At 37.3% G+C, this 21,865-nt stretch overlaps 1 protein-coding gene across 3 annotated transcripts in view; it reads left to right on the top strand.

The window, feature by feature from the left end:
- LOC126419002 (NADPH oxidase 4-like) overlaps window positions 1–21,865 on the top strand; it is a 203,503-nt gene that overhangs the window by 124,409 nt on the left and 57,229 nt on the right. For all 3 annotated transcript variants that reach the window (XM_050086052.1, XM_050086053.1, XM_050086054.1), the window contains exons 7-8: window positions 12,197–12,338; window positions 13,950–14,114. In XM_050086052.1, the coding sequence (XP_049942009.1) occupies window positions 12,197–12,338; window positions 13,950–14,114 (307 nt within the window). The remainder of the gene's footprint in view (window positions 1–12,196; window positions 12,339–13,949; window positions 14,115–21,865) is intronic.

Raw genomic sequence — 21,865 nt, 5'->3', positions numbered from 1 at the left:
TCTAAATTAAAAACATTTATTAATTGTGCACCTGACCAAATGAATGTGCACTGAGCTGAGCAGAGAGGATGATAATTGAAATTCTTTGCAGTAGTACTGAAAACTGTAAGATTGTTCACAGTAGTTCATATATGTAGAATGATTCATAAGGACCTTCGGGGTTCCAGAAGACGACTGTGTAAAAACTACAAGATATACAGAAAATGCACATATTTCAGTGGATAGAGCTGCCCACCAAGTTTTTAACTCTGTTGCTCAATATGAGCACTGTATTGTGACATTCACCTGGTTTATTTCTTCGTTGATAGTCTCGGAGTTGACATACTGCATTGTTATACTGGCTGGAAAATTGCGGGGTGGGGGGGGGGGGGGTAGACGTTCAACACTGACTACTGTAAATGATGTTGCACAATTGTGTTTTACATTTCTTTACTTTCACTGTTCACAACCTCTCCAATAAATGTTGATAAGCCTCATTAATAGGTTGCAGGCAACATCATCATACTACTACAATAGTTTGCTGTTGAACATCTGTGAGCAGTAAAAACCTAACCCCACAGTTCACAGTTCTTGCAGAATAATACGGTGCGTGTGACACTATTTTTCAAATACATTAAACAGACATCGTCACTAATTGTTCTAACACACAGCATACTTGTGTTACACTTATTCCACTGTTAAGTTGATGCATTGATGTTAACGTAACCAATACATGTTTCACATCTGAAAATCAGCCATGGACTGACTGTCTTGGGACCATAAATCAGTCCTTTATATATCTTCACAATAACAGGCACTGAAACTATACATTTTTCGATGTTTAAGTTACAGAAATTACAATTAAAACATAACTCATTCAGTTAACTAAATAATGGAAAAATTCCTTCTTTTCAACAGTTCCTTTTATCACAAAGGTTAGACCAAATTATTTGTTTAAATAATGAAATTAACAGATATAGTTATACAAACAATACTTTTGACAAACCTGGTAAGTATTTTGGAATTAATTAAGGGTTCACTTTGCTAATATGTTTTCGAATAGAGCCAAGTAAATATTTTAAGAATCCTAGTAGCTCTTCTTCCGAATGTTTATAATTATTACAGAATTTATATTTGTTTATAAGTCAACATTAGAATCTAAGTCATAGAACAGTTACTGATTTTAGCCTATAATTTATTTATTTAGCGTATGGCGCTACACACATGGTTTAAATTAGCCTATAATGATCTGTACCAAGCGATATTAACTATAAATTGTCAAGATAAATTAGGGAATTAATTACATACACAAAACTAATCACAAAATTAGACCTGGTGCTATATTCCTTAAGAATTAGAGCCAACCTTTCTCTTTTATCGAAATGCAGATTATACTCATGCATCTTAATGATAATTAGGAAAAAATGAAAATAAAATTAATTTAAGGAGGCAGGTGTCAAAACAAGAGAGCAAGTAAAGAGATCCCAAGTTGCTTCATCACAAGTATGATACTCAAACTATTGCCATACATGTTCCAATAAGTTGTAACACTCTTACATCACATATATTTACAAAAATTGACACAAAAAGTATTTAGTCTCAAATTGCATTACTCTCAAGTGATTAAATGATATTTTTGAACTACCTTAAGTGTTTTGAAGCAAGAAATGAAACAAGTTCTTAAATACTTAAGTTGAAGGGTTTATGCAGCCAGAGACTGTTTAACTGTGATAATTCTTCTTTCTGTTACATAGCAAAAAATCTGGATTTTTCATTTGTTAATTCTATACTTGATATCTAGGCAGAGATTTTATATTTTCAAATTTTTACATCCAAGCTATGTACATTGTTCTTTCATTAACAGTTTCCACTTCCAACCACTTCCTTCTCGCAGCTCCGCAACAACTGTAGAAAACATTGAGAACAACAGACTAATATTCCTGCTGTCATCCTTTTCCAAAGTGATAGAGACAATAATGAAAAACAGGCTTCTGAACTATCTAAGCAAATTCAACCTCCTCTGCAATGACCAGTATGGTTTCAGGCCTGGCAGAGGCACAGAATCGGCAATAGCACAACTCACAAAAACAGTTTTAGAAGCTCTATACATGAACAGCTATGTAACGGACCTTTTCCTAGACCTGTCTGAGGCATTTGATACAGTTGACCACCAGAAACTGTTGTATAAGTTAGAGGCACTAGGAGTTAGGGAAGTGGTTAACAAATGGTTTCATTCATATCTAGAAAACAGAGTACAGTCAGTAGAGATCACACATCTCCAGAGGATCAAAGTAGATTGAGAAACATATATTGGGTCCACAATATATCAATATTGCGGTCTCTCAAGGGAACGTACTGGGCCCAGTATTGTTTCTGGTATATATAAATGGTTTCCCACAACACATCAGCCATGGAGAGAAGATGTTGTTTGCTGATGACAGCAAGATATTAATCACCACTAAGACACCAGCACAAATGCTAGAAAATTCTACTGAAGTACTGAGGGATGTCTACAAATGGTAACAGGAAAACAAAATAACCTTCACTGTAAAGAAAACAAATATGATATGCTTTAGCATGAACAGCAAACAGAGTCCCTTAAATTTAAAACTAGACAACATCTCCATAGATGATGTACCTACAACAAAATTCTTAGGGTTGCACTTTGACAGCCAAATTAAATGGAATGAACATGCTATGAAACTCTCAAATAAAGATATCCACAACATGTTATGCACTTAAGAGTTCTTGCATCTGCATGCAGTGATGAATGTCTGAGGACTGTATGCTTTAGTTATGTTCATTCAGTAATCATTTATGGTATAATTTTCTGGGGAAACAGTGCTCAGAATTTAAAACAGTATCTAACATGCAAAAGAGAGCAGTAAGGTTTATGTCAAAAAGCAGTAAGTGGGCCCACTGCAGAGAACTTTTTAAAATGTTAGATATTCTGACTGTTCCTTGTGAATTTACATTCCAAACCATAGTGTATATCAAGAAAAAGAAAAAAAATTATAGTACTAATAGCAGTTTTCGTAACTATAGTACAAAAACAAGTCACTGTCTTCACCTAGACAAGAAAAATAAACGTAAGACTCAAAATAGTTTCTTGCATGAAAGTGTAAAATTGGATAATAAAAGAAACAGATAACACATACTGTTTTAGGGAAAACCTTAAATTGTATTTGCAGGAACACTGTTTTTACACTATAAGTGAATTCCATAGTAAAAATGATTGTAAATAACTTTTATATCATGATGTTTAACTATATGTAATGTTTTGAAAAGAATCAAAAATTATTGTAAATGTGGCAAAATATTTAGCAGGAATGAATAATTCTATGTAAATTGTTTTGTAAAGCAAAACATGTTTCTAAAATAAATTTTGTAATATGTTTCTTTAACAATTAACATACAAATATGTAAGATTTCATCAAAAACAAATTACCATTCTAATCACTTACAATAGCACTAACTATAGTCTGAAATCTTTATTGTTTTACACATATTAGGGTGCTCCATTGCACGCAGAATACTATAAAAGTTACATTTGTTTACATGATGATCATTTCATTCGCACATCTTATGAAATTTCTGTTTACATATTTTATTCTGGAAGTCAACTGTTATTTCCATTTCAGTTATACAATGATTAGTGTAAACTGAAAATGACATAATTGCAAATATCTGTACATGCAACAAAGTTATAAGGTATTGTGATGCTTAGCAAAGAGACAGATCGTGTATTACTGATGGCGAATCTCAATCTGTTACAGTACAATGTTATGTGCAGTATCAGTGACCACATTAATTATCCGGCTTTGCAGCTCTTCCATATTAAGTGACAGCAGAGACAGGAACATATCATGTTTGATTTAAGCTCCAGCTGTTACTTCAACGCTGTTTATCTTGCAAATTAGTACAACTTTCAAACTGAAATTTCTTTTCTTTCGTAAAGTACTTGGTCAAGAATTTCTTAATGTGCCACAGAGATGTTGTGAGAATCATCTTTATGTGTAGAATAAGTTTATTTGTCTAACTTTTCTGAGTAGCCATGTTGTGTGTGTTTCTTTTGAGTGCCTAAACTGAAATACCATACTACCTTTGTTTCCTTTTTGTGGAGAGCATGTCATCAACAAAAATTTGGGCAAATTTGATGAAGTAATATGAGGAGTTTGTTCTACCATTATCAACAGTTAAGAAATGAGTGAGCTATTTCAGACATGCTGTACTCCTCTTGATTATCCATATGAAGGTTGTCCCAAAATTGAATCCACAGATCAAAATACCAAGGAACCACACACTATATTATTCCAGAATCAGTAATTAAAGGTCTATGAAACAGCTGATGACATGCACATATAAAAACATAAAGATGATACATTTTATTTTAAGAAATAAATATGAGAAATCTTCATGTAACACTGATGCTTCATTTGTCAAATGCAGACCAAAAGCATATGTTAAAACAAATAGCTCAGTCATGTTTGCATTATTTTGTCCTTTTAGTATGTCCCGCTGAACTGGAATAGGCCAAATGGCACAATCTTTGAAACTTATGGTAATGTCTCAGAACTCTAGCTGCAGACTTTGTTCCTAGTAAGCTGTGCAATTTGTTTCAAGGTGTTCACTGACCCTGTTTCACTAGCATGGGCTGACTGGCTCCCAGTAAATTGTCTGCTTGCCCTCATAGTTTCAATTTCTCACCAAACCAGTCTGTCAATCTCAGATTTTCACTGTTCATTCATATTGTTAACAAGATTTTCACTTTCTTGGGATTGATTGTCATTCTGTATTTCCTACTCTCTGTGAAACATGTCTGAACATAGTTCCAAACTTATATTTCCAAAACCATACTCTGTGCTCCACTATTTCTCTTCCACAGCTTTTATTTTTAGTTGTCTCTTCATATAACTTGCACATCCTGTTTGTCATTGCATGGTGTGTGTCTCACATTGTGGTGACTATTCCATCCAAAGCCTTTTTCAGAAAGGAAGTACACAGGAAAAATACACGCATTCATGCAAGCAAGCACAGCTCATGTACACATGACTGCTATCTCTGACTGGAGCAGCTGGAGATAGCAGTCATGTGTGCTTGGGGTGTGCTGGCTGGTGCAAATGTGTGCGTTTTTCCTGTGGACTTACTTTCTGAAGACAGCTTTGGTCAAAAGCTCACTGTGAAACAGTCTTTTTGCTCTGCTTGTCTGCAACTCAGTGTGTCATCTTTATAGTGAGTAACAGTCTGTAATTTTCACAATACTGTAAATTATAATGTCTTGTATTCTGTTCACACTTCAGTTTGAAATGTAGAATAATATGAATTGTTCCCTCTGATTAATTTTTTTGTGAGTTCCACTTTTGCATTTGCATATCCGTCCACCAACTTTCTTTCTTCACATTTATAATTGTGTTTCAATACCTTGGTCCATTGTTATGTAATGAGTATTCTTTCTTTCATATACTGCCTGATCTATGTTTTGTAATCAATGTTCTCTCTTTCATATCCTGCTTCATCTACATCATGTCCATTACAATTACTAATTTCTTTTTTAACTAACTACTGCTTCAACATAATACATAAGCTATCACCTGCAAATGAGTATGCCCCATTGTTCTTACTACACCTGTTCCACCTCAGTAGTCACTAGCAACTATCTACTTGATCTCACATCAGTTTATTATAGTACACACAAATTTACATACATGTGTTACTTTTGTGAAACTTGCAGAAGATGAGACTACAGCAGATAAATCTTTTGCAGTATGATATACCGTATTTACTCGAATCTAAGCCGCACTCGAATCTAATCCGCACCTGCGAAATGAGACTCGAAATCAAGGAAAAAAAAAATTTCCCGAATCTAAGCCGCACCTGAAATTCGAGACTCGAAATTCCAAGGGAGATTTTTTTTTTTATTATTTTTTTTTTTTTTATTTGGTATGCGTATTCCATAGATCCGTACATGCGAGTGATTCTCTTGGATGTGGAACGTGTCAATACAATTGTACAAATACAATTAATGCTACAGAATAGTAATATAATTCAATGATATAGATATTACAAGCTGTCATTAAACTAGTATAGCAATTCTCAATATAACATTATAACTATAACATTAACACTATAACATTACCATAATATTGTATCATCCATCTAATAACTAAGAGACTAAATACATCTATTATTAAGGGAGGGCATTACTTCTGGAAAAGAATTCATCTAACGAGTATAGTGGATGGTCGAGCAGGTATTTTTTTAACATACCTTTGAACAGCGTTTCATTTTCTATTGTACATTTAATATAATTAGGCAATGCATTAAAAGTCTTTATAGCAGCATACTTTACTCCCTTCTGTACAAGTGTTAAATTTTTTAGTTCAACATGTAGATCATCTTTACCTCTAGTATTGTAGTTATGGTATGAACAATTTGTTTCATACTGAGCATAGTCTTTATTAACTACATTCATCAGAGAGTATATGTACTGACATGTTGTGGTCAGAATACCTAACTGTATAAAAAGTTTTCTACATGAGGGTCGTGGAGGAACCCCACACATGATTCTGACTGCTCTCTTCTGAGCAGTTAAGATTTTTTTTGAGGCTGGTGAATTACCCCAGAATATTATTCAGTAACTCATTAATGAGTGAAAGTACCCAAAGTAAGACGATTTTAAAATGTTGATGTCCCCAAAATGAGTAATTATTCTTAGAGCAAAAGTTGCTGATGAAAGCCTTTTTAGAGTAAGGGACACATGCTGTTCCCAGTTGAGCCTACTGTCAATGTGAACCCCCAGGAATTTAGTGGATTGCACCTGTTCTAGTTCCTGGTTGTCATGAGCAATTACTATACTTTCTAGAGTTTTATTTTTTGTGTGGAACTGTATAAAATTAGTTTTTTTTAAATATTAACTGAAAGAGAATTAATTGAAAACCAAGCTGTAACTTCTCTGAGTATATCATTAACATCAGTCTCCAGATCAGCAGTGACTGACCATCAACGGCAATGCTTGTATCATCAGCAAACATTGTGAATTCACAATTTTTACTAATGGACAGGGGTAAATCATTAACATATATTAAAAACAGCAAGAGTCCAAGGACAGATCCCTGGGGAACTCCATGCTGAATTTTGCCCCATTCAGAATCCACTAGATTAGGAGATCCTTTGTTGCAGCCATGTAGAACCACCTTTTGTTTCCTGTCTTGAAGATATGATTTTAGCCAGTTACCTATAGGCCCTTTGATTCCGTAATGATAGGCCTTCTCCAAGAGTATCTTGTGGTTTACACAATCAAAGGCCTTGGAAATATCACAGAAGACACCAACTGGTGACTTCTTACTATTAATAGACTCCAAGACATCATTTGTGAGTGAATATATGGCATGCTCTGTGGAAACCCCTTTTTGAAAACCAAACTGTCTGTGGTTAATAATATTAAGTTTATCAAGATGTGCCACAATCCTGTTATACACTGCCTTTTCAAGAACCTTTGAGAATGTTGTTAAGAGAGAGACAGGACGATAATTTTTTACATCTGTAGCATCGCCAGACTTGAAAAGAGGTCTCACAATGGCATATTTCATTCTCTCTGGAACAACTCCCTCATAAAGAGACATGTTGCAAATGTGAGCAAGTACTACACTTACATCATTACTGCAGGCTTTCAACAGTTTATTAGAGATGTTGTCTATACCTGAAGATCCTTTACTTTTCAATGAGTGAATTATTTTTTTTATTTCATTAACAGTTATGGGTGTTACATTTATATCATTAAAACATTGTGGGAGGTTAAGTTTCAGAATATCTAAAGCTTCTCTTAGGTCACCACTGCAACCTACACTCCTGGAAATGGAAAAAAGAACACATTGACACCGGTGTGTCAGACCCACCATACTTGCTCCGGACACTGCGAGAGGGCTGTACAAGCAATGATCACACGCACGGCACAGCGGACACACCAGGAACCGCGGTGTTGGCCGTCGAATGGCGCTAGCTGCGCAGCATTTGTGCACCGCCGCCGTCAGAGTCAGTCAGTTTGCCGTGGCATACGGAGCTCCATCGCAGTCTTTAACACTGGTAGCATGCCGCGACAGCGTGGACGTGAACCGTATGTGCAGTTGACGGACTTTGAGCGAGGGCGTATAGTGGGCATGCGGGAGGCCGGGTGGACGTACCGCCGAATTGCTCAACACGTGGGGCGTGAGGTCTCCACAGTACATCGATGTTGTCGCCAGTGGTCGGCGGAAGGTGCACGTGCCCGTCGACCTGGGACCGGACCGCAGCGACGCACGGATGCACGCCAAGACCGTAGGATCCTACGCAGTGCCGTAGGGGACCGCACCGCCACTTCCCAGCAAATTAGGGACACTGTTGCCCTTGGGGTATCGGCGAGGACCATTCGCAACCGTCTCCATGAAGCTGGGCTACGGTCCCGCACACCGTTAGGCCGTCTTCCGCTCACGCCCCAACATCGTGCAGCCCGCCTCCAGTGGTGTCGCGACAGGCGTGAATGGAGGGACAAATGGAGACGTGTCGTCTTCAGCGATGAGAGTCGCTTCTGCCTTGGTGCCAATGATGGTCGTATGCGTGTTTGGCGCCGTGCAGGTGAGCGCCACAATCAGGACTGCATACGACCGAGGCACACAGGGCCAACACCCGGCATCATGGTGTGGGGAGCGATCTCCTACACTGGCTGTACACCACTGGTGATCGTCGAGGGGACACTGAATAGTGCACGGTACATCCAAACCGTCATCGAACCCATCGTTCGACCATTCCTAGACCGGCAAGGGAACTTGCTGTTCCAACAGGACAATGCACGTCCGCATGTATCCCGTGCCACCCAACGTGCTCTAGAAGGTGTAAGTCAACTACCCTGACCAGCAAGATCTCCGGATCTGTCCCCCATTGAGCATGTTTGGGACTGGATGAAGCGTCGTCTCACGCGGTCTGCACGTCCAGCACGAACGCTGGTCCAACTGAGGCGCCAGGTGGAAATGGCATGGCAAGCCGTTCCACAGGACTACATCCAGCATCTCTACGATCGTCTCCATGGGAGAATAGCAGCCTGCATTGCTGCGAAAGGTGGATATACACTGTACTAGTGCCGACATTGTGCATGCTCTGTTGCCTGTGTCTATGTGCCTGTGGTTCTGTCAGTGTGATCATGTGATGTATCTGACCCCAGGAATGTGTCAATAAAGTTTCCCCTTCCTGGGACAATGAATTCACGGTGTTCTTATTTCAATTTCCAGGAGTGTATTTGAGAGGTGACACTTAGAAAGTGGTTGTTAAATGTGTCTGCTATCTGTTTACTATCAGTTATTTCCAAATCGTTAATTTTTAGGACAGCAGATTTTTCATTGTCAGATGGTGCAGTACCTGTTTCCCTCTTTATTACATTCCAAATCGTTCTGATTTTATTGTTTGAACAGTTAATTTCAGACTGCATGCACATACTTTTAGATTTTTTAATGACTTTAGTTAAGATTTTGCAGTATGTCCTATAATATTTCATCTGCAGGGGATTATTGGATTGTCTAGATATTATATACAGTTCCCTTTTTCTCTGGCATGATATTTTTATGCCCTTGGTGAGCCATGGTTTTTTGCTTGATTGCCTGTTCTGTAGTCTACAGACCTTTTTTGGAAAGACATTTTCAAATATACCTGATAATTCATCAGTAAATAAATTATATTTTGTATTAACATCATTTGCAAGATAAACATACCTCCAGTCAGTCTCCCAAATGCATAATTTGAATTTTTGGATATTTTCCTCATTCATGTTTCTAATGGTTTTCCACTGTGCACTAGCTTTGTTCTGATTTGTATTAAAGTTGTCAATTGTGAGTATTTGGCCATCATGATCAGAGAGTCCATTTATGACTTTTTCAACTTTGATGTGATTAGTTTTACTCATATCTACAAAGATATTGTCTATTAGAGTGCTGGAAGTGGCAGTAGTTCTTGTGGGAAAACTGACAGTGGAGACAAGGTTGTAGGTATGCATTAAATTTGCAAACTCTGTCTTAGAAGATGAGCTTCCTAGGAAATCTATATTAAAATCTCCAGTCACTATAATGTCCCTATTTTTTCTTGTGAGATACAATAGCACAGAATCTAATTGTTTCATGAATACTTTAAAATTACCAGATGGATCCCTGTATACTGCTACGATTACCAGTTTCTTGTTACCTTCTACTATTTCTGTGACACATGCCTCAAAGTCTTTCTCTACACAATATTTCTCTACATCTATTGTATTAAAGGACAGGCTGTTTTTCACATAAATAACTGCCCCACCTTTGCACATATGCTTTCTACAAAATGAGGTAACTAAAACATAATTTGGTATATTGAGCATTTCAATGCCAAAAGTGATATGGTGTTCTGTCAGACAGAGAATATGAGCACAATTTGCGCCTGTTGGTTCATCAACATTTACAATAAATTGGTCTAACTTACAGAGCAGGCTTTGAATATTTTGGTGAAAAATTTTGAGCTCATTTTTAATTACATGATTAGTTGTGGTGTTACCATTGCTGGGACTGAGTTTTATTACTTTTGACATACCAGTATTACAGGAACAGTTTTCTGCAGGGAAGAGGGAGCTGTTGTGCTGGTAACACCCACATTTGTTGTTATTAACTACATTACTTACATTCTGATTGGAACCTTCCCCCTTCTGCCCCAGTACCATAAAAAATCCCCATTTGCAGCTGAGGACTTTCTTGATCTCAGGCACATCCTATGTGGAGCAGCTGCAGTCACTACTGTGCTCCTTTTTGCCATAGAGGGTGGATCTCCTGTTGGTCCATTGTAATACAATTTAGGTTGAATGAATGACGATACAGCTACAGTAGTTTGGTTCGAGTTTTAAGCTTAGCAGTTAAGCTTTACCATGTAGCCATTGCTATGCATCAGGTGCTCTGTCCGTATTTATATGGGTACCATTCCTTTATCACGTGCTTCGTCTGGTTTGAATTGATTGCTTATTTTTCTTTGATCTGGCAAGTGCCGTTCTCTTTGTTATAGGTGTTCACGTCATTCTAAGCTGAAAATGCATTACTGTACTGTGTCATGCATTGTTTGTCGCATTCTGATAATGAGTGTTTACGACCTGCCGCCGCTCGTGGCATGGCTTGCTTTTGTGCGCGCAACCGCCGCTTAAAAAAAAAAGAAAAAAAAAGAGGAATCGTCTCATTAGCGGAACAATGGCAAGAGACTGCTTGCTATTTGCTGTTACTTACACTGGTGCTTTCTTTGATAATGATCAACAAGAACCAAATAATAGACTGCGTATGATAGAAGATGTTCTGAACGAGAGTTTAGTGAAAATTTTTCTCCGGTTGAAAATCTTTGCAGACGCCTCTGTAGTACAGTACATTCTGTACAGAAATTAGTCATCTTAGATTTAAAAATCTTGTCAATTGCCGTGCTTCATTTCTGACTGTATCACTATTGGGCATAAGAACAATACGAATATAAACATGACATGATATGTACATTATTCTGCGTTTGCTGTTGTCTCACTCTAGTTTCGTAGTTTATTAGGCAGACAGGATTTAAATGAGATAGCAGCAAACACGAAAGAATACATGGCAAAATGTTTATATTCGTATTATTCTTATGGTGAAGAGAATACTGCATATGATTCACAATTCATAAAAGCAATGATCTCTTGTCCCAGGTAGGAAAAAATGCAGACAAACAATCTTGCCAGTCAGATTTTCGTAGTACGCTGAAATGCTGCTACATTCGAAGATGAACAATACGGAATTTGTATTTACTTCGTTGGATAATGTATGAAAATGCAGTGGTCGAAACTCGGGGCGGTGAAAAAAAGCTCGTCTTCCACTTCTTTTTTTTTTTTTTTTATAATATACTGACGCGGGGGTTTTGTCGCCAGTATTTATCTTTGTGCCTGCAAAGCATACCTGTGTAGCGCTACATAATTTGACGGAAGAAGTTAGTTGTGGCGGCACCTACCAACATTTTTCAGAACTGCCGCTTACTTTGCACTCGATTCTAAGCCGCAGGCGGGTTTCTGGATTACAAAAACTGGAAAAAAAGTGCGGCTTAGATTCGAGTAAATACAGTAGTCACAAAAATTTCTGTGCTCTGTTTTTTATGGTAAATACAAGTCTGATATTGTTTCTTCACATTTTTATTCCATGTGCATTTACCTTTTCTTAACTGTTTGTTTTAGTGGTGTACTGAAGGAATTAAAAAACCCAGAGGAACATATTCCTGGTTGCCTCATAAATGTCACTGGCAACATCACAGAAGTGCAAAGTTCAAAACATATCTTATGCAAAAGTGAAGCAATTTTTGTTCCAATGGAGTCTCAGGTAAATTAATAAAAACAATGCTCATCTAAATTTCATTTCTAAATTTTTTTAATGATAGTAATCTTACCTTACATGAAGAGAACCAAAGCAGTACTGATGAAAATTGTCTTTAAATCTTTACATGTTTCTGTTGATCTTTATCAGTTGGCACAAGATAAATAGGAACATGCAGTACAGGACTGAAAACATTCAGATGGAAGTGAAGCCCACAATTATTTCTAAATTTATAACCCAAATGTAACTAAAATTGAAGAGTTCATACATTTGAATGGTTTGCAGTAAACAGGAATATCCATCATTTATTATTTTAAATTCCACATGTCCAAACAATAATTCAGTAAAACCATGGGTGCTAATGCCAATAACTCATGAGCTCCAAAATTACAAACATCAGACATACTCAGCTTTATTGTTGAGGGTTTTGTGGCTTTTGCTCAGGATCATTGCCCAAAGTTTGTTTTATGGTTTTTCTGATATTTTGCCAACTTGACTGGAAAAGGAAAAAAGTATTAAAAAGCCAATGTTGTAATGACCAAACAGTCCATCAGTATCAGGATAATTGAACATAAACAGTATTGCAGGCAGGGATGGGTGGAGAAATCGGTCATGGCAGAGCATGTGCTCTGTGGAACCATCCATGTAATAAAATTCACCAATATACATGTTCTCAATGTGAACAGAAGCTAAAATACCTGTTTGATCAGGGAAGCCATAAAACATAAGAAAAGATTTAACAAGAGAGAAAAAAGCATCAAGGTAGACAGATCCTGCATGCCAGAGCTGCACCAATTGCAGCTAAAATGGTGAGAACCACAATGATATGACCAGGAAAAAGCCCTCGAATCTCTGGCTGTGGGTTAGACTCCAGCCCATCACCAGCAATGGAGGATGGTTCTTTAACAATGCCAACCATTCACTCTAATGAAATGTCAGATAAATCATTTATACAAATATTGACAGAAGACCTTGAGACAAAAGCCAACAGGTAATACATTATACTAAATTTTAATTTACAAAATTTAGAAACACTAATTGCATATGTTCTAGGCAACAAATTTGCTGCATGTTGTCCATCATCTAACATGCATGTGGTTATAGACACTGGTTGGCAACATGTGGGCCATCTTTTGTATTCCGCCTCCTGGAATTAATTATCATTCATTTACCAAAGGTGTGGGACTTCCTTATTTATGAAATACTGGAATTTGCTGGAACATCCCATGTGTTTATAAATAGGGGTCCACTCTGCCAAGAAAGGCAGTTGTGCTCCATGTGTACTTTCCTTTTGCTTTCAGTACTAGTTTTTATTAATTCTTCTCTTATAACTTGTACTTGATACCAGTCATTGTGTTCATATTCACTTTTGTGTAACACCTTATCTTTTACTTGAAAATATCTCCTGCTTAGAATGTGATGCTCACTTACATGTATATGTGTTAGCTCACACCAACAACCATGTTGGTTGAAGATATTAGAGCCCTACAGTATTGCTGAGATCTCTGAGCATGTCTGAACTTGTGTTTTCATGGGACTGGCTATATGCTGTACAATGAGATAGAAACCGGTTACATGCATTTCTAAAATGTGTACTGAGAATAGATTTTATTTCAGGGTTGGCTATGGATTGTACTACCACTGAGTATATACAGCGTAGATGCCACGTACAGAGTAATGCGACGAAATGTTAGATCTGTAACTGTATTACAAGTTACAAGACTACCAGGTGCAGCCATCAGACTTCAGCTGCAATGTTCCTTCACATGCCAGCCTGGTCAGGTAAGCTGTGGTAATACAACAGAAACTGCAGGTAGACATAACAATGAAAAGAAAGCAAATGGAAAAACATTCACACAGCATACTAATTGTGGTAAACCAGTGCTTACCCGCATCTGAATCTGTACTTTGTAAACCACTGTCAAGTACATGGCAAAGGGTACTTCCCATTGTTCCAGTTACTAGTGCATCCTCGTATTCCATTCCTAGGTGTTGATAATTATTGCTTGAATGTCTCTGTGTGTGTTCTAACTACTCTAATCTTGTCTGCATGATTCTAAGGGAATAATATGTAGGGAGATTCCTCACATAAATCTGGTTCTAGAAACTTTGTAAGTAGGCTTTCACAGAGTAGTTTTTATCTGTCTTCAAGTGTCTGCCAGTTCAGTTTTTCAGCATCTTATTTGCATGATGGTAGTTTCTGAATCAGGGGGATGCTGACTCATTTGATCATTCAGTTTGCATCTGTGTTGGTTGACAAGGTGTGGTATCACTTGAGCTAAATCTCAAACCTCTGTAGTGTCATAGAATTGAGGCAGATACTATTATCTACACTCTTTCATCTGTTATATCAATTCTTTGAGGTTGAAGAATTAGTTGGTGGGTTTGAAGGGGTGCTGTTTATATACAACCAGTACGGTTCTCTCTCTCTCTCTCTCTCTCTCTCTCTCTCTCTCTCTCTCTCTCTCTCTCTCTCTCTCCCTCCCTCTCCTTCTCCCTCTCTCTTCCCCTCTCCCTCTCCTCTCCCCTCCCCTCTCTCCCTCTCCTCTCCCCTCCCCTCTCTTCACCCAGTGATTTAAATCCTTTGCTCATCTGTAATAGCTCAAACACAGGGTTATACCAGATACGTACTTACCATAGTTGTTTACTTTATATTGTAACATACTGAGACAATATAAAAAAGTTACAGTATGGCAATTTCAGTCCATTTTCAGTAGGGTTTTCCCAAGGTCCTCATTTTGCTGTTACACTGGAATAATCCAGTCCAAAGCAGCATCATATATCCGTACTATTGTGGTAGTGTCAAATTAGTGTAGTGTGCTATTCATTTTATTGATAGGTATTAACAGGGACTCTAAAACATGAAAATAACAAGTACTTCAGCAATGACAGCATCACTCTGGCCTACCCTGAGTGCTGCTGCCATGCAATCAAAATTGTATAGATATTTACCAAACCATCAGAGAAAATGCACCTGATCACTCTTAGGAAGGATACCTAGTGACAGTATGTACAAGTACCTCTGACGAAAAAAAATCAGAATCACAGATTTTGAGATGTGGTACAATATAACTTTTGCTGTGGCTGATGCAAAACTGATGTATTAACACTTTAAAATGCTCAGGAAATTGTTAAAGTTATGTTTGAAGAAATCAACATTTTGAAAACACACCCCAGAAGATCAGAGTAGCTGTGTGTGAACGTGTGTGTGTGTGTGTGTGTGTGTGTGTATGTGTGTGTGTGTGTGTGTGTGTGTGTGTGTGTGTGTTTTAGGCATCTCATCCTTAACCAATGAATCAATTTGGTACACATACTACTTATTGCCCGAGAAGAAGTACGATGGGGGTAAGAACTACCTAGAATTAAATTTTCAATCTGCAGTGGAGTGTGCATTGATATGGAACTTCCTGGCGGGTTAAAACTGTGTGCTGGTCTGTGACTCCAACTTGGGACCTTTGCCTTTTGCAGGCAAATGCTCTACCATCTGAGCTACCCAAGCACGACTCATGACCTGTCCTCACAGCTTTAATTCCATCAGTACCTCATCTCCTACCTTCCAAACTTCACAGAAGCTCTCCTGCACACCTTGCAGAACTAGCACTTCTGGAAGAAAGGATATTGTGGAGACATGGCTTAGACACAGCCTGGGGGATGCTTCCAGAATGAAATTTTCACTCTGCAGTGGAGTGAGAGCGGATATGAAGCTTGTGTCTGTATATGTGTGGATGGATATGTGTGTGTGTGTGCGCGCGAGTGTATACCCATTCTTTTTTCCCCCTAAGGTAAGTCTTTCCGCTCCCGGGATTGGAATGACTCCTTACCCTCTCCCTTAAAACCCACATCCTTTTGTCTTTCCCTCTCCTTCCCTCTTTCCTGATGAGGCAACAGTTTGTTGCGAAAGCTTGAATTTTGTGTGTATGTTTGTGTTTGTTTGTGTGTCTGTCGACCTGCCACCACTTTCATTTGGTAAGTCACTACATCTTTGTTTTTTTTTATATATATATATATATGTGCGGATGGGTGTGTGTGGGTGTGGGTGGGTGGGTGGGTGGGTGGGTGGGTGTGCGCGCGAGTGTATACCTGTCCCTTTTTCCCCCCAAGGTAAGTCTTTCCGCTCCCAGGATTGGAATGACTCCTTACCCCCTCCCTTAGAACCCACATCCTTTCGTCTTTCCCTCTCCTTCCCTCTTTCCTGATGAAGCAACCCTGGGTTGCGAAAGCTTGAAATTTGTGTGTGTGTTTGTGTGTTTTTTGTCTCTATCAACGTACCAACACTTTCGTTTCGTAAGTTACAGAAGGCCATTAAAGACAACAATAACATTTATGTAACTCATCTTCAGATGAGAATACCACATAAGGTTGTAGCCTTCATCCATTGAAAGTTACACACGTTGCTGTATACCTTGTGTCTATGGTGTATAAGTGAAGATGAGCTGAAACTTTTATGATTCATATGAAGATAGTACTGTGTATAAATGAATAAACTGCACCTTCAAGTAATCTATGCACCCTAATCTTAAGGAAGGAAAGAAAAAGAAATATTGGGTTATTTACAAAAACATTATTCCAACATAATGATTCTATTCATCATCACTTTCATCATAACCACTAGTAGAAGAATCATTATTGTTGTCACCATCTTCCCACAGAGCATCTTCCTTGCTTCTGTGGAGTGAATTTGTGATGCCACATTTTTAGAAGGGTTTTTCCTTCAGTGGTAGCATTCCGGATTCCTAAGCAGATTTCACCCACTCACAAGTCTGGGACACATCTAGCCTTTTGATTATTCCACTCCATGTGAATTTGTTGATTTCATCAGCCATCTGTTGCTTATATCGCTGTTTAAGTGCAGCTTTGAATAGCTAAGTTAGATACACACCCAGTGGTTGCAGGATGGATATAAGGCCTCCATGTGTAATGACCAAATCAGTTTTCCTTTTCGCAATTTGTCCCCCACTTTCCTTAGTTGTATGACTGTGGAGGCTGTTCTAGACCAACATGTTACATAAATTCAATAAAACATCTGGGCAACATTGCCAAATGTGCAACACCCAGTCAAACACAAGGTCATTCTCCATCCACCCTTTCAGACTGACTAGGACCAATATGCCTTTCACTGGTATTTTTGGAATAGTTTTCCTTCAGAATACCACATAAGGTTGTAGCCTTCATCCATTGAAAGTTACACACGTTGCTGTATACCTTTGCTTCTTATTACCACCAGCTCATATCATGGTTCTGGATTCCCCTTTCCTGTTCACAGTGTTGTTGAACAACATCTCAAAATGGCCTGATGTTTGATCTACATCACCAATTTGTGATAACATATAGGAACATTTGCAGTACAAATTTATCACATAGTAACAAAAATGCTCTACTTTTTCCTCATAATTTCCTGGAAGCATTGAGTGCTGCTAGTTGTCCTCCAAAGTCTAATTCATTTCAATTGAAAAATTTTGACAGCCAGCATTGATTAGCTTTGAAACCGGGAATGCCTAATTCTTTGGCTGAAGTCAATGCTTTGAGTTCACAGATTTCACTGTTCACCATGCATCTATATTGTCACTTCTGATCTACATAAACAAAGAGCCTTTTTGCAAGGTCTGAATGCTTCATTTTTTGGCTGCAAAATGCTTAGCAATTACTGTTCGTTTCACTGGTTAAAATGGTGTTCAGTAATTTTAAGATTTTCTTTAGCTCTGTATGGGTGAAAAAAAGTACTTGTAGCCATAATTAAAAAGTGAACATATGGTTAATACTTCACTTCTAATGTGCTACTGATATGTCACAGGCTGAGGCCACAACAATTCTGTAGTGTAACAGGATCTATGTTAGTGGTGGATCATTATCGGCCTCAATACAATTAATCCATGCACCCCAGTCGGGAAAAAATATGTACAGATTATACTGTGATTGGGGAGCTACTACTTTATCATTCCACAGCGAGTGCTATAGAACATTATTGTTTAAAACTCTTTGTGAATACAGAGAAGTTAGAGTTTAACAGAAATTACTCTAATGTTTACCTTTTTGCTTTGAGAACAGAAGTGACTAAATTTAAGTTGTGTAAATCATATATCTTTCTGTGAGTGGTGGAAAATGACATAAATTAAATTTACTTACAAATGTTCAAATGTGCATGAAATCTTATGGGATTCAACTGTTAAGGTCATCAGTCCCTAAGCTTACACATTACTTAACCTAAATTATCCTAAGAACAAACACACACACCCTTGCCCGAGGGAGGACTCGAACCTCTGCCGGGACTAGCTGCACAGTCCATGACTGCAGCGTCTTAGACCATTTACTTACACTAAGAGTTCTTTCTGTGGGCCAGTCAAAACTGTACAAGTATGTTTTGTAAATTGATGTAGTTAATTCATCATAATGTGACTCATTAAGTCACCTAAATAGTTACATTTTCTCAGTGCCTTATCAGCTTCAAAATGAATTACCCAAAACTAGTCTAAGAAGATAAGTAGGGACTGGACTGGTGCCTTTCTTATATATCTAAGAATATGTTAAGCATGGCAATAATAGCCACTGTTATCTGTGTGGGTTGATAAAAAGGGAGAGTGGTTTCCTTCTGTAGATAGTATAACAGCCACAATATCCTCCTCTAGTTACTCATGTTCACAAAAATAAATCATGAGTCATAATAAGAAGTAGATGGATAAGATGTATTCAGCAGTGAGGTGTTGTGGGAAAGCATATGAATCCAGAAATGAAAGGCTTTAGCTATACCAGTGTCAACATGAATAGGATATTCCTAGGTAAATACAACTGTTACATGAATTCAGCATCCCAAAAGGTAAGTTAAATGTACAAGGAACATAGTAAATACTCATTCATAAGGGAGACTAGGAATAAGTTGATAAGGTAATACTTGCATAGTCTTTTTCCCATACCATGTATGAAGGTTTAAGTAAACATTCTCAAATGGGTACACCAGTGAAATGGTGCAAGGTACATCAGAAGTAAATCTCACAATCTGTTCCTTAATGGAGATAAACATATGTTAGGGAATAAAATCCCAAAATAAAATATTCATTAAAAATATATTTTTCAAGTATGACAACTAATATGTATGGGATAAACTGAAATGTGGTACGAAACTTTACAGATGTCTTACTTAGGCTCTAATAAACATGTGTAACTTATGCAAGCATTTGGCACATATGTATGTACAAACAATTTTGTTTTCATGATATTCTGTTAAACACCCATATCTGCCAATTCTTGGGGGCTATAATTTCCTTCAGTATGTGGATCAGGCAGGGCAGCACCAGGGAGATGGGGTATGTTTCATTCTACAATAACCACTTCTATACTGACAATATCGAAACATTTCTATGATTAATAAAATAGCAATTGTAAATGAGGTAAATTGGTTTGAGTATTTTATTGTGATACTGCAACTCTGAAATGTAGGTAATTGTCATTTCCAAAACATTTGCTCCTTCTCTTTGCATGGTAACAGTTTCAAAGAAGTAATTAATTCAGCATTAGTAGAATTAGGCACTTCTGGCAAAAGGTCATGAAGTTCCAAATTGAATGTGAAAGTGGGTAGATATAACAAGAATGACTGCAAACTGCTATTTAAAGAGCATCCCAAATGGGAAGAGTACTGGAAGCTAGATTGTTTGGCAGTCATAATTCCATGTGTAGATCAATTCCTAAATACAAGCTGAGGTTAACACTATGAAATGATCTATCTCAGTCCTCAACTGTCTACAGTAATAACTCTAAAGAACTAATCAATTGTATACTTTGTCAAAGAAAGGTATGAGGAAGGCTGGAAAATACACGATAAATAGTACAGCATTCCAAGTGTTATCCAGGAAGATCATTCTTCAAGAGATACCACATAAGGAAATGATTATGATTCTGTAGACACTTCACTGTGAGAGGATTATAGAAAGTGGCTATGAATAATCTCTTGTGTGTGTTGTAACCATACTGATATATTTTTGGTATTTTAATTTCATTTGCTAGTTACCTATTGTTTTCCGCTTGTTATATTGATTTCACTTTAGTTAATCAAACATTCTTGTTTTATAATGAACATGTGTATTTTGCTATGTATATCGTGTGTTGTACAAAAGAAATCTTCAAAATATAGCATTAGTTTTAACATGCAATGAGTATAAGTATTTTTAATATTTTATAAAAAATAATGCACAGGAACTACAATGTCTAACCATAGCTACAACTAAATGTTCATTAGGGAAAAAAATCTGATTTTTCAATAATAACTGACATAATACATAAATAGCCATTCAACTTTGGCAGCCATTTGCTCAGTTCGATTCAGCAAGCACTTGTACCACTTCTGCTCTCAGCCCCTCAATTTATAATAATGGATGTAATATTTCATCACATCTTGGCTTAAGTTGTAAGCTGGTTAACATGAGTAACATCTGTCACAGTGAAGCTGTAACTCATTGCATGTGTGCAGCTAGCTCTCATAAGATTCTGTATGGGCACTGTATGTGGTTACACTACCTTGTAAACTTCAGTATTTACAACAGACTTGCTGAAAGAGGATGAACAAATGATGTAATTGCACTTATGTTTGCACCACTGTCTCTTTCCATTTCATGTGTAACACTCTGATTCCCAGATACAAATGTCACGACATTTCAATTTACTGAATAGGGGAAGGTGGAGTAAAGTGGCCAATGTAAGTGAAATTGACTTTTCATGAAATCATGGCTATCAACAGAAGCTTGTGGCAAATACATCTTGAGTCTATGTACTGTAAGGTATCACACTGAATATTTATAACTAAGGTAAAAGTATATTTTATAGGATATATAAACATTTTTCTGAATGCATACATTGTGGCCATTTTTCTCTAACTAATGTCATAATTTGGCCAGTCCTATGCCACCATTCCCAAATAGATTGTTTAGTTTTAAAAAATGGGTAGAGTGGTAGTTTTTATTTCATCAATTGATTTTTTATTAGGAGAAAAATAATACAGATGAGAAAGAAATGTGTTGAAATAGACTGTTGGCACAAAAAGGTCAACAAATGAGAAGTATTAATTATTCCTAATCATGAAAATAGAGAAATCGATGACTAATTATGGGTATTATTTCAGTCTAATGCATTCAGAGTTTATCCACTCAAAAATAACATTGAGTCATATACAAAATGTGCACATGAAGTTGTGATCAGCCTCATCACATACAGAGCACAGTTCATGAGCCCAATGAGCTCCAATATCTTATTCATCCTTCATTTTCTTTAGATCCAAAAGATGCTTCCTTGCAATACAAGTAGTCTGTGTCACTGTCCACATAAGTGGAATTTTCTTCTCTTGGAGCTTTTGGTTCCAGTTTTAGCTTCTTACCTGTATTTTCTGTTAGCTTACATTGTAGAATATTGACCTATTTGTTTGTTTTTCTTTGAACTTCCTTTTTTCATTAAAAGCTCTTCATCTTTCTTTCTTTTATCTTCAGCCAACACATAAGGGCTTGAAGTGATTATGCCAGTCTTTCCTTTTTGATTCCTACTTTGTCTTTGAT

This window comes from Schistocerca serialis, chromosome 9 (assembly GCF_023864345.2).
Source record: "Schistocerca serialis cubense isolate TAMUIC-IGC-003099 chromosome 9, iqSchSeri2.2, whole genome shotgun sequence".
In the NCBI taxonomy this organism is placed as follows: Eukaryota; Metazoa; Arthropoda; class Insecta; order Orthoptera; family Acrididae; genus Schistocerca; species Schistocerca serialis.
Note: the sequence above shows the minus strand (reverse complement) of the source record. Positions and strands in the feature narration are given on the sequence as shown.